General features: G+C 39.2%; 1 protein-coding gene across 2 annotated transcripts; it reads right to left on the bottom strand.

Annotated features, from left to right (window-relative positions):
* On the bottom strand, positions 1-13,236 carry GUCA1A (guanylate cyclase activator 1A). Of its 2 annotated transcripts, XM_083509082.1 has the most exons (5): positions 13,038-13,236; positions 12,445-12,705; positions 4,333-4,482; positions 3,925-4,015; positions 1-3,029 (listed from the first exon to the last, which is right to left on the bottom strand). In XM_083509082.1, exons 1-5 carry the CDS (start codon positions 13,179-13,181, stop codon positions 2,878-2,880), a joined length of 798 nt encoding a protein of 265 aa, XP_083365208.1. In that variant the 5' UTR covers positions 13,182-13,236; the 3' UTR covers positions 1-2,877. The 2 variants fall into 2 exon arrangements, with proteins under 2 accessions (XP_083365208.1, XP_083365209.1); XM_083509083.1 differs by lacking the exon at positions 13,038-13,236 and having other exon boundaries at positions 12,445-12,830.
* Positions 13,237-14,395: the final 1,159 nt, after the last annotated feature.

The following is a 14,395-nucleotide window of genomic DNA, read 5'->3' as shown; positions in this document are numbered from 1 at the left end:
ATTACCTTGTAACAGCCAAAGTATAAAACTTACAAGTTTACATTTGAACGGAAATATACATTTTCAGAAAATAAAAAAGAGTGTGTACATGGAAAATGTCTAATGTGCAATAGATAAAAGCTGATGAAGTTATTGCTTCCAGTATCACCTGACTCTCTCTCATACCTGTCTCCTGTCCCTGTCAGGTGAGGGAAAAATTAATTCAGTAATCACTAACAGAGATAGGGAGTGCGTAGTTGTGGAAATGGGCAAGGATGTAGAGATATGGAGGACCTGAACATATTGCAGAGTTCCTGCAAAACATCACAGCCATATACATGATTGAGCTAATGACACTAACAATATATATAATCCACTTTCATCAGTGGAACAATCAATCATCAACACAGAGCTCTTTGCGTTTTCAGGAAAATGTGTGATCATTGGAGTTAAAGTGCAGCTTTCTTGTGGAAAATTGTAATGCATGCCTCTCTAGACCACAATACAAAGCCTTATCTTTTTATCATTCAATTCTTATCATAAGTCATAATGGACCTAAATTTTTTGGCCACCTTGATTATGTGAAGATGTACCAGCATTTTAAAAGCTCAGCTTGTAGTTAAAAAAACAAAATAAATCCTACCAAAGGAAAGGTTTTTTAATTTTCTTTTTGCAGGTATTTGGTTAATGTGATCTTGTGCAATAAAATAGTCAAAAAAATCCTCTATGCTACAAATCGCACTCTAACAGTATAATTCTATAGAAATCTATTTCAGAAGTAAAGTCCCATAGAGTTCATTTGGGCTTCTTCCAAATAAGCATGTATAGGACTGCAGCCTTATATATTCACTTGTCAGAGAATAATGCAGGGAGCACGAATGCCTATTAAAAAAAAACCACCCTTTCTAAATTTACAAAAATAGCTATTATTTTACAATCTGTCAAGACCAGCAAATAAAAAAGAAGCGTATGCTCTTGTTACATACAGAAAATATTCTACTAGAACCTCTTGAGCCATAATATGTCAGCGTTGCCATTTAGAGATTCTTCCTGCAACGACAAGAGGCTCTCACAGAAACTGCTTTGATTAGGCTGGTACATGTTTAAAGGCACATGCTGAATACTTGAAAGGAAGAGGGAGAAAATAACACTGTTGCCAGTTGTATTGTTTTTCAGTTTCTCTAGCTCTGGCGTTAGGCCCTGTGATTTTTCAAACATGAACAGTGTCACCATTACCATGAATCTCATCAATGAATGCAGACACGATTGTGTATTTCTGACTCTGAGCAACTGTCTTGAAATACTTTTCACACCCCATTGCATCTTTTATGACTGTGCTTGAAGGGTGGCAATTTCCCCCACAAAAATGGTACTACTATCAAACCCTGTGACATGCACGCTTGGTCCTTAGCTTTTTCAGGAAGTGTGTGTGGAGGGAGCCTTTGGGCCCATTCTTCTTGAGATATCCAGTCTTGATTCATTTTGTGCAAAAGTCTTGTAGCCATAGTGTCCCATGCTGAAATGGCTGGCCAGTGGCCGCAAGCCGAACTCAGCCCAGCTTGCCCCCCCCCCACCCCTGCCACAAATATTTTGTGAAATCTGATCAGCACTGATCAGGGTCATTTTGACAACGAACCATTTTATCAAGTGTGTAACCAGTCTATGTAAGTGTGTATACTGGTGCTTACATTTTGTTTCTCTTTGCAAAAAATATATAAACATTTTCCAAACAAAGTTAAACAAATTTCAAAATCTTCTTTACTAAAATTAACATTGGATACTTTCTGAAGGTGTGTTCAAACTGTATCATTAATACAGATATCCTAAGTAAATGTGGCTTCACTTTTGTGAAGGAATTAAGCCTCCAGGGCTTTTATCTGTATGGCTGAATTTTAGTGCCCGTTTGCTTCAGACACATTCTAAAACTCTCTCAATTTTCTTAACTGAAATAGCTAGATATTTAGTTTTGCCTGATGATTTCCAAACAAAAGTGAGATATAATATTTTTTTTGGCCCAAACCTTATCTGCAAATCTTTGCATCTATCACATATGCAGAACTCTGCATCAGACTGGAAGCAGAATTCTGTGAAATATATCTTTGAAAGACTGAATGGCAACCAGCCTGGTTCACTAAAATAACACGTGAGTTATTTTGTGTTTCTTTTGATTTGGGGGCAAATCATTATGTGCCTTGCTTGCATTTTCCAGGCTCCCACTTGCCATTGATGGGACCAAAACAATTATGTAAAGTCTGACATACAGAAAGGGTCATCACTAGACCCTAGAACCATTTGATTCCATGAGACTTTGGTCTCTGACTTCAGTGGAACCAAGTTTAGATTCTCAGGAACGAGTAGAAGAACTTGGATATCACTGAGCTCCACTGCATCTAAGGAGGTCAGCACCTAGGCATTTTTCAAGTTATATTTTTCAGTCTTACATGATCCAGCTCTCTCCCAGCTAGATTATATCCCTCACTAGAACATATAGCCTTCAGAGGCAGTCAAGATGGCACTGGGATTCTTGTGGCACCATTCAGAAATTTCCATCATGCTGGTCTCCTCTACTGACACTGATCCTGGAGGGTTCAGCCAACAAAAGATCTTCTTTTTACATTTTAACACATTCCCATCAGTAGATGTGTTGCCAGTTGCCTCTACTTCCCAAGCAACCTGGACATCTTAAGTACCAGTAACCATTATTCATTGTGATCACAACAGATGGCGTCTTCTGATTACACAGAAAAAGGTTAAAAACTGATACTTTTTTTCTCTTTAGGGTACTATTCTAAAACAGAGTCCCCTGGACCCCTTTCCAATTTGTATCCCTGATTTTTGTTTATGCAGTGTTACATATATTTAGCATTTTTCCTTTCCCCTTGAAAAATTCAAATCTGTCTATTCAGCAGCTCCTGCCACTTCCTCGGGATTCTTTCCATCATTCTGGATCATTCGAACAATGTGCGTCAGGTCCAGGCTACGGGTCAGGATGTCAAGTAGAACCTCATCTTTCTGTACTCCGTCCATGAACTCCTCCAGAGACAGCTCACCTGCAAAAACACATAGGATCTCAATTCATGTACTGTATAGCCTAATGTAATGGATGGTGTGGTATCTGATTTTCAAAGGGATGACATGGAAACCGAATTGGCTATTTCTGCATCATGCCCACCATTTCTGCCCAAGTCAGAGTTGCAGGATTTTGTTTCACTTCCAAAGAAGAGAGAACCCCCCCCCCTTTCCTTACATCAAGATGTCACAATAGCTGATCAACCTACTTTCAAGGTCTGTAGCATATCAGATCTGAATCCGTTATCTTCACCCCTTTAAATTCCTATTTAAAATCTCTCTACTCAATTGATTTCTCTCTTTTTGACTAATCTCAACCCTGATTAAATTACTTCTTCTCCTGAATAAGCAAAATGTCTTAAGCATCTCAGTGGAGTACATGATCTGCAGACCTCAGGCTTAGTTAATTGACTTTTCCACAGTCTTTCCATAGACCTGCATTGGATGTTTGTTCCCCTCTCACATTAACATTTTGTTGCATTTCTCAGGACCAACTTGCAGTGCAGTGTGAGGGGGGAATAGTTTCAAAGATTCAGAAAAGGAAGTGGAATGTTTGGAATGGAATGTCAGTTATGTCTGCCTTAAAAGCATAATGGTCAGAGGGCCAGCAGAAAAGAAGTAGTCTTATTTATTTATTTAGCTAATTAATTTCTTCCTACCAAAGAAATGTGAGGTAGTACCCCACCTCTCTTTGATCAATTTTGGCATGTAACACTGGCGGCCGTCCCTCCTGCGCTGAATGTTCTCTAGTGCAAACTGATGTCAATCTGAAACCTTCACACAAGAGTCCTATGACCACACACTGGTAGGTCCCAGTCTATATTTTTGGCCTATAAATGTCAGGCCACACCTTGGAGTGCATACAGAAATTCTTACCATCTCCATTTATATCGATTTTATCAAACACCATGTTTGTGAATTCCTCAGCTGTCATTACTTCATGACATGGGTTGATGGTGCGAATCGCCTGCAGGAAATTGAGATGGGAACATTTAATGAGCTCAAGTTGCAGAGTTATGTATTTGCATACAGTAGATGGATTACTCCCCCCCCCATAGCCTCTATGTGCGTCAGTGGAGCACACATAAGTCCACTTTGCCCCATTATGGCCACCCCCACCCTGCCCTCTTTAGGCCCCCACGTCAGTGGTCATGTGTCAGTTGGACACATGCAAAATGGTTGCCTCCTGTATTGAAACAGTAAAGGGCAACTGTGTCATGGAATCTTCCACAAACTTCTGCCAAACACCATCAATACAACAATTAGCCAAGGAATATAACTCACCTTAATGATGTTTAGCAACTCATCCCTGTCAATACAGCCGTTTCCATCCACATCATACAGTTTGAAGTACCATCTCAGCTTCTGTTCTACTTTTCCCTTCAGGACCAAGCTTAGAGCTGCCACATACTCCATAAAATCAATGTAGCCATCCTGTTGAAACACAAGAGGCAGCTTGTCAGATGCTATGAGTAAGCCACAGCCATTCTTGCTGAATGCTTTTGTGCCTTAAACATTGGATCAACCACAGGGTGCACACAAACAGCCTGGCAAAATACATTTGCAATGAAAATCATCAAAGAGAACTGCTCTTACCAAAACACACTCTTGGAGACCTTAGCCTCATCCTACCATTCATCCGTGGTCCTTTTTCTGCGCACCTCCTTTATAATACTGTATTTCTATTGCTTCCCATAGGCACTGTTTCTGTTACAATCAAATACATATCTCAACTTTTGTAATGCAAGTGCAATTACAACCCTGCTTTAAAGCCGGACAGAATTATTAGTCAATGTTTGCAGCATTACACAGAACATTTACAGTAGGAAAAGGAACTGAAATGGGTCACAAGTACCAGTTCCCCAGTGAATTAAGCTGAAAGCTGATCTTGTGTATGGCATCCTTTTCCACATGGTTTTTCTTTATATGAATTTTACGATGCTCTCAGACAAATAGAAAGATCACTGCTTGCTGCCTTTCATAGTTCCTCTGAAGAGCTGGGAGATAAAAGAGGTGGCGCTTTTAGACATCAACTACCAGGGATGTCTCAAAACACGCAATTTAGCACCACACCAAAAGAATGAAGCATCTGATGATTTTGCCACCTCAGATGAACCTACTTTCTAGTGTCCTCCTTTTATATAGGAACAAAGATTTCCTAGAGATCTGCCTTTCAAGGGCTCATTGACTGCTTGTGTATATTCTCTGTACCTTTGTGATTCTCAAGCTGCTGTTAAAATAATGTTGACAAATCAAATAAAAGTTAGGGAATGATTGTATTTCTATGTATTTCTACTACAAAACAGCTGATGTAAAAATGGGGTGGGGGGGCCTGGTGGACAAAAACCTTCCAAAATAACAAATAGATTTATTGTATTTACATATTTCTTCAAGCTTTTCTGCAGTGGAAAATGAAAAAAAGAAGTGCAGGATCCTCTGTGCTGAATCTGCTCCATAGGTCCATTCACTGCTAAATATCACTGGTGCAATGGCATTTTGGAACACAATGTCGATCAGGAATGTATAGATGGATGCCAGAGAACTGTGCTTTTGAAATTCATGCGGCTGCGACTTTTGTGCAGATCTCAAATATATATACATTTGCTAACCAAAACCTAAGGCTGCAATCCTTGGCAAGAAGAACTTGACAGACCAAATTATTTGTCCAGATTTGTCTCCATGGAGGTTAATTTCATTTTGAGCCCTGATTATCTGTATCTTTGTCCTTGTGCTTCATTTTGTTTTGTGATTGTCTGTTGCCATGCTACCTAGAGATTCACGTCTTGGCCAGGACTTTCAAGGTGCTTTTTAAGAAGCTATGTGTCAGGATCAATGTACGTTTGCATGCATTATACACCTAAGATGTAAGTGCAGGTGCTGCTTCGGAAATTCTGGAATAGTCTGCTCAAATCATGTCTGTATGGACCTGCTAAAAACTAAACAAATGAAAACAACAACAACCACTACACTAGATAGCTGTATGGTTTCATCTCTATGCTTCAATGACAGAACAGTACAATTTGAAGGGGAATATAGATTCCCGTGGGATGTTCTCTTACAGCAACTCAAACTATTTCCCTCTGGATCACAAACAGCTAATCTGATTTATTCCACAGGCACAAAAGTCAGATTAAGTTTAACAACATTGAACCCAATTACCGGATTGGATTTCCTGCATGTTGATTTATTCATCATGGCTGGGATTCAAAGAACCATGCAGCTAAATTGCACAAGCTCAAGGGGGCTTTCAACTTGCGTTGCTCAAACAGCAGTTCTTTATCCCACATGTCATAGCCACATTTGTAACCAAGGATACTTTCAAAATAAGTTGGTGGTATGGCATGGGGGTGGCATCTGCTGTTCATGAAGGGTAAAAAATCCCCACTGGGCCAAGCACAAAGCAGCTCTGTATACCACTTTAAAAATTTATTTAATGTATTTTTGGTCAACCTGGCACACTTCTTGCATTTTCTTCTTTTAATCTGTTGAAAGGGAGAAACAAAACTTCTGCTAACAGAAACCTAAGTCAGCAATTATTGATAAGAAGTAAATTAAAAGCCATGGAATTTATTTTCATACAAATATCCATGTTTGAGTATGCATGTTAGTCGTGTCTTTCACGAGGTCCAGCACTGAGGGCCTTCTGGTGGTTCCCTCACTGTGAGAAGCAAAGTTACAGGGAACCAGGCAGAGGGCCTTCTCGGTAGTGGCGCCCGCCCTGTAGAATGCCCTCTCATCAGATGTCAAGGAAATAAACAACTATCTGACTTTTAGAAGACATCTGAAGGCAGCCCTGTTTAGGGAAGCTTTTAATATGTGGTGAATTATTGTATTTTAATATTTGTTGGAAGTCGCCCAGAGTGGCTGGGGAAACCCAGCCAGATGGCCGGGGTACAAATAATAATAATAATAATAATAATAATAATAATAACAACAACAACAACAACAACAACAACAACAACAACTATTTCTTCTTCTTCTTTTTCATCATCTTATCTTAAAGACTCTTATTGAGAAATCAAGACTTGCTTTATATGAGATTTTTGCTTTGGCAAGGCCTGAAGATTAAAAGATCTGGTAACTCTAAATGTGAGTTGCAAGGCTGATTATTCCTATGACGTTGTGAGTAGGAGGCTGGATCTATGGTTATGAAACTGCCCCATGCTGAAGGCATAATTAAATTACTGCACGTGGCAATGCAGGCAGAGTGCAAATGTTTAATCACAGGGTAAAGATGGTTGGGCAGGTGTCACTGCATGAGGAAGCATTCATATGGAAAAAAACTGGTTATTTTCTCATTTCAACCACTGTCATTCATGATTAATTCTTATGCAAGAACAGGAAACAAATCTTGATTTTGATCAACTGTCTATCCCTTGCCTCCAAGAATTTCCATTGTAACTTCTCTCAAAATAATGGGATTGTACTATTTTATAACCAGCTATACATTTTATGTCCAATTTATTTCAATGAACTTTAAGAGCATGAACGTCTGCAGACATCCATTGAGGAAATCATGGATGAAAACTAAATTCACATGGATGTGTGCTCAATGACTTTGCACAACCTTCCTTAATCCATCAAATCCTAGGAGTTCATTAAATTAATAAAGGCCAAGTCGTGCATCCTTTAATCATAAACACAAATAATCTGATATGGAATTATGGTTGTAGTCTTTAATGTACCAACAGAGATTACCGGTATGTCCCTTTGAACTGTGTGGGACTTCTACAGTATATAAATATGCTTAAGAACATGCTTCTTAGAAGGCATTAATTTGACCCATTATACAACAAGTCAAACCAAAGCTCTATTCCACAAATTCTTGCTCAATTTGGTAGTTGTAAGTGATAGCATCTAATGAAAGTTTTCTCAAACACTGTGGATTAGATAATCCTGAATACTCAATTCAATGCATAAATAAATTCTCAGATATGCAGAGGGTGAGTGAGAAATATTGGGCATTTGTAAATTACTGTTGGCCCTGTAAGATATATAGTTGTTGTCAAGAATAATGGAGACCATTACTAAAATAAATAAAATGCCAAATGTTGGATACAAAATGGGATATTAACCTGTTTCATTTCCAAATGAAGTCCTGCAATTTAATAATAATAATAATAAATTTTATTTATATCCCGCCCTCCCCAGCCGAAGCCGGGCTCAGGGCGGTTAACAACAATAAAGCAGTACAAAAGTACAACATAAACAACATTCTAAAATCATTCATTATAAAAATTAATTAAAAATTAAGAAAAGCGCTCTGCTGAAACAAAAATTCCTCAAATGTTTGCACTGGGTTCTATATCACACAGGGAACCTTCATAAATTGCTGAAGCTCCCCATTTCAGACCATGTACCTCAAACTCACAAGGGCTGTAAACCAGAGGATAGTGACATAGTAGAAAGGTGAGGCTTAGTGGAATCCGCCCTCCTCACCTTCACATGTTTGCTCACATGTAGAGATGAAGAGAGATGGAGGAGAAATGCAATTCAATTTGCATTTAAAGGTGAATCTACCTAATTTGCACTGACTGACTGAAACAATACAAGAACTGAAAATTCTCTGAATTTTCCAGTGCAGTATAAAAATGCATATATTAGGGCGAAATGTGCATAAAAATTAATATATTTGTGAAAATTACATACAAAAATGCATTATATTAGAGGAATTGCTTTGTAATAATGGATTATATTGGGGAAATCGCTATGTTTAATAGGCAAAATTGCATAAAAACAAGTGTATCTGAAGAGAAATCTGCACTGATGAATTTTCCTGAGATTTATTTCTTTTAATCACAAACTTATATGGAAATCTGGAGAATAGAATTTAAGATTGTAAAGAGGAGGAACCGAGAGAAACAGAGACTAACAAATTTGCCTGTTCCTAGATATGGACAAATCTGTCAGTTTGTTTCTCATCTTAAAAAAAAATCTTAAATTCAATTTGCCACATTTCCACATTTGTTGCACTTTTTTTTAACATTCACCTAAAAATTCTTCAGCCTTTTAGCATGCCTTTGTCCTAATATGCACATTTAGAAAGTGCAAATTAGCTAGGTTCACATTAAAATGAAAACAGAATGAAATTTTGCATCCATCTCTACTTAGGCACAAGTAGAACAAATGCCTGCTTAAAAATTTATTGTTGCTTTTTGTGAAAACTGAAACAGGAATTTACTGATAAGGGCATTCTTTTAAACAAAATTATCATTGTCGGTTTGAATATTTGTAATTGATAATTCTGAGCTCTGTACCACAAGGTGAAATGGATAGAACCATTTTTCCAAATTGAAATGTCATTATTAAAATCTGTTTTTATTAGTAGCAAGCTCTTACCACAAGAAAAACGAGACAATATATCACTGAATCACTTTGCCTGCGTAACTTTTTGCTTTGAAGTTAAAACTCAACTGAGAAAAGAGAAAGTCTGGAATAATTTTCATTTGGGGTGACTTTCTTTTTTCATGGGAGGCAGATGGAACAAAAAATTGCCTTCCTGGGACATTCCCCAATTGTTGAAACTAAATAGCAGGAAATATTATACAAAGATGGGGAACCTGTGGCCCTCTAGCTATTGTTAGACTATAGCTCCTATTAACCTTGACAACTAGCCATAGTGGCTGCAGACAATGAGAGGTGGAAGGCAAAACTTTGGTTCAGCATCTCTGATATCAAGTGTCCTTAGCAGCACCCTTTAGCCTAAAGTAGTTGAGGTAAGGTAAGTTTTGCTCTGTAGACTTCTGTAGTATGAAATAACTCAAATCCTAATACTTTCAAATGACTGTGGACAGTGAATAGATGTTATGCATTTTCAGGCCGAGAGCTACAGTCCTCTGGTAGAAAGTAATTGGGGGTAGCATTCCAAAGGTTTGTGGGCCAGGCCCCACAGTGGACAGAACCAGAAACACACACAGCCACACACACATGATCGCACTTACCTATGCACAAACACAAGGGATGACTGCTTAAGTGCCAAACAGTAAGGTTTTTTTAATGACTACAGAGAACACACACACACACCCCCAGACACACACTTAACACACAAGCGCACAGCTAACACTCACTTTTAACAGAGACACACACTTAATTTTTATAATTAATACAAGGATGCACACTTAACACACATTTAAGTGGACACACAGGTTCAGCCAAAGTTGGGCACTTTTAGCTGCATAGTGATGTCAGCGGGAAAGTTAAGCACTTACTTAAAGTATTTTACAGTAGAATCAATAAGACTATAAAGTACTCAATTTTGGCTGGATCATTCTCACACTCTACATCTTTTTCATCTTTTTAGTCTAACTGTGGGGAGACTAATATCTGGGGGAGCCTTTCTTGCACAGGTATGAAGCATTTGGGGTCAGCTAAATAACCTCTTTATCCATTGTCTCTGATGATACTTTTCAGACGAAGTTCTCTCTCTCTCCCTCTCCCTCTCTCTCTCTCTCTCTCTCTCTCTACTGTAAAATACTCTCTAATAATTTAAAATGACTTTCTGCAAGCACAGGGTGTTTATATCATTTAATATTTGTCCTAAATATTTCACAGTTGAACACTGCTGAACACTGTTGCCCCATTTTTCTAAAATAACTAGGGTAGTGCAGAGAGGTATAGAAAAGACTTACAGACTCTGTGGTTCAGAATTTAATGAGCTACTGAATAACTGATCATAATCCATGCCTCTATAACTAACCTTCACTTCTCTGGCTCAGTTATTGGTTCAGTCCTTATATGCCATTTTGGCATATAAGTGGTATACAAACTAATAAATAGTAAAATAATAGCAATTCTCATTTTATCTTTGGCTATCCACTGAAAGAGCCTCATTAGTGACAAGGCTTTAAAAAAAAACCCACTGGAGACACCTTGAAAGAGCAGCTTTGCAGACCCACCAAGTGTCCCTATTTTCCAGGGACAATCCTGCATTTACAGAAGCTGTTCTGGTTTCTGATCTGATCTTGGAGTGTCCCACTTTTCCTTAGGATGTCCCTATTTTCATCAGATAAATATTGAAGGGTATGGTAGAATGTCCTTATTTTCATCAGGTAAATGTTGGAGATTATGCGAGCCCTGAGCCAAGGAGATAAGTAACTATACAGCCTTTAGAAGACATCTGAAGGCAGCCCTGTATAGGGAAGTTTTTTTTAATGTTTAATGTTTTGTTATGTTTTTACATATGTTGGAAGCCACCCAGAGTGGCTGAGACAACCCAGTCAGGTGGACAGGTTATAAATAATATCATCATCATCATTAAGTAGGATGTCCCTATTTTCATCAGCAAAATGTTAGAGGGTATGCCTTTGCTGCTGTGAACCCAGTGCTTCCTTGCCAGACAGGAGGACAGATGAACAGCGGCACCCCACCTAACACACCATGCCTGAACCCCATTCATTCTCCCCCAAATTATCTCCAGATGAAATTATCTTAAATGATTTCCCCAACCCAGATCACCCCACAACACAATTTCCCTCAAATTCATTTTATACCCAGAAATACTTAGGGCACTTAGAAAAAGATTTGGGATCCTTACAGCTCCCCTGTTAAACGGATCTAGAACACATCTGACTTAAGAGTAAAGACAGGGCTGCCTCCTTTGACATCTGCAGATCAATTATATACTTAACACATGCTGAATGACAGCAGGAATTGACCCTAGGGCCTTTTGCCTAGAAAATAAGCTTTACATGCCCCTAGGTCCTGAAAGCTTCTTATACAGCTTTGCTCCTGGTTTGCCAGCACGCCACATGTGATGTGATGACCCTGTATCAACTCCACTGATGTTAAACAGGTCACTGTCAGCACATAATCGGAATAGCAGTATTTTCCATGGGGCAGCAGTAACCAATATTCCAACTCCCCCGAAAAAGGCTTGGAGAAGATCACCAGGCTAAAATGAGACTAGAAACTCCTCAGGAGTGTTGCATTATCAGAATATTCAGAGCATCAGCAGTAATAGGAAATTTGCTTTCCAGATGCAGGTAACAGAGTTTTTTGTTACAAATCTTCAGAAATGCTCATGTGACGGGGTTCTGGGTGCAGGACTTTGAAAACGGCAGGCTTTGAAATTTCCATCTAACCCAGCAGTAAAGGTAAATGATTAAACTAGCCATAATAACCAGACTACTTCTGAAAAAGATCCAACACATATAGCACGTTCATAAGCAGCAATTCAAAAGTGAGAAAGGCACATTCCATTCAAAAAAATAGAAAGTGTGCAATATCATGACAGACAGAAATTACTGTTCTATATCAAGCAAAGTAAAAACGGCAAAGATCAACACTGTGAGGATTAGATGCTATTTCACAGTATTTTAGATAAGAACCACGTGTTCTTATATGTATGGGCATTACATATGTAAACAGAATGTTGTCTGACCGCAGCTGAATACCCACCTTATTAAAGTCGAATGTTTCAAACATCTGCTCGATGTATTCATTTGATGCTGGAGTCAGGTTTTTCAAGCCAAAAAACTGCTTGAACTCATGCAAGGTCAGCTGACCGGAAGGACACTCCGTCATGAACTTCTTGTACCACTGGTGGCACTCGGTGGCGCTCAGTTCTTCAACAGACTTTCCATCCATGTTCCCCATTGTAAAGCAAAAGAGGTGAGCACGTCTCTCAAAAAACAGTGGAGGACTTCTAGATGCTTCCCCCTTGTTACAATTCAGAAGCAGGCGGTATGGTATTTATAAGTGAAAGAAAACAGCAAACCTCCTAAGGCTTGCTAAAGAGCAGGGATGATTGGGGGAGCTTCCTGAGAAAATTTCACACTCTCTGATGGAGTTTTAAAATTGCAAAAGCCTCTTCAAAGAAGCACCTGATGTTTAAGTACCCACTTAATCCTCCTCCAGCCAATGAGAGAAGAGTCCTATGATGGGATCCCAAAAGGGGCATGGGAAGTTCAGGGCAAAAAATAGAAAGGTGGTAAAATGGGAAAGCGTTTTGCAGATTATGGGACCCAGGAGATTAAAATGGCAGGATTTACCTGAAGACATCGTAAGCTTCTAATCCACTTCTCTTTTGATTCTATCAGCCATGTGCAGATATGGCATACAGGACAGAATGAGCTCCATACTTTGACTATGTGCTGTGTGAACAAGTACTTTATCTGTCCTGAATCTTCTAACATTCGGCAACCTTGGGTGTCCACAAAGTCTGAGAGAGAGAGAAACTTTACTTTGTCCATTTCCTCCAGGCCATGAGTAATTTTATGAACTTCTATCATGTCACCTCAGTCTTGTCAACTTTCTTGAGAAATACTGTCATTTGATGTGTTTTCCCTCAAGCCAGCTTCAATCCAAAAAGAAAACATAAGCCATATTCATTTCGCAGTAAAGCTGAGGTGTGTACATTTGAGACAGCCATGATATATACATGGATGGCAGTGTATGATAGCTTCATAAATAGGAGTTGGGAGGGTTTTCTTCTTCTTCAGTGAAGGGGAAATCAAACAGGGAATGCTCATCTGGCAAAGACATCCCAGCCTCCTGTCTGGTATGTACAGCAACATACAAATAGACTTGAAACACAGTGTGTGTGGGGGGGATTGACCTTGCTGTATTTTAAGCTATTAGTGTGTAGATAGCCTTCATCTCCCCAAGTCATACTTGTATCCATCCAACAGAGAAAGACACTAAGCTGCACAGCCCCATTTTTTCCAGCAACCCAGTGTGAAAGGGAGATGTCTTTCCACGTGTCAGCTTTCCTCTTTATTATTATTATTATGAATTTGTGCTTGTTAGACACCCTAAACTCTTTGGGACCAGTAGGTGTTAGAATTTAATCAAGGCTTGGAGCGTTAAAACTGGAGGCCAGAGCAGTGTGTTTTAAGCTGTCTGCCAGACACTTTTAACCCCTGGAATCAGCAAATGTTAAAAGCTAATTAAGATAGGCTAACTTTCTCGTGAGGGGCTAGGCTAGCCTGGGGGATGAGCAATTAAGAGGACAAAGGATCAGAGGGACTCAGTATGAGATGGCAAATGGTTGGGACAGCCTTAAACTAGAGGTTAGAGAGGTTAGAGTTAGAAGCAATGTGAGTTAGGAGTTATGTGATTGAAACACAAAGCAGCAGGCAGCTGGAGCTGTGCTTGAGTCCTACCCTAGGGTGCACCTCTGGGGAAAACAAGACCCTCTTGGAGTGCTGACACTATGATCTCCTCCATTGTAGGCTCAGGTTGTATAGATTTGTGAATAAACCATATAACATAAAAAGACCATAGTCTCAGCTGCGCCTCATTTCCAAAAGGAGACACAGACCCTGAGTAAAGTACCTGGAACCCCCTGGAATCTCATTCTGCTAAGAGATTGTGGGCGGCCTGCAACTTTCTTATTATTCTATTTCTA

The sequence above is a fragment of the Podarcis liolepis genome (assembly GCF_965112155.1).
Source record: "Podarcis liolepis genome assembly, chromosome: 6".
Lineage (NCBI taxonomy): Eukaryota > Metazoa > Chordata > Lepidosauria > Squamata > Lacertidae > Podarcis > Podarcis liolepis.
This window is presented reverse-complemented; position numbering and strand designations above follow the sequence as displayed.

Bases quoted from the DNA above. Each gene is read 5' to 3' on its own strand.
- GUCA1A (XM_083509082.1), bottom strand. From the start codon at position 13,181: ATGTTAGAAGATTCAGGACAGATAAAGTACTTGTTCACACAGCACATA. The intron at 12,706-13,037 runs GTAAATCCTGCC...AATTGTAACAAG, and splicing joins GAAGCTTACGATGTCTTCAG to GGGGAAGCATCTAGAAGTCC. The intron at 4,016-4,332 runs GTGAGTTATATT...AATTTCCTGCAG, and splicing joins AGTTGCTAAACATCATTAAG to GCGATTCGCACCATCAACCC.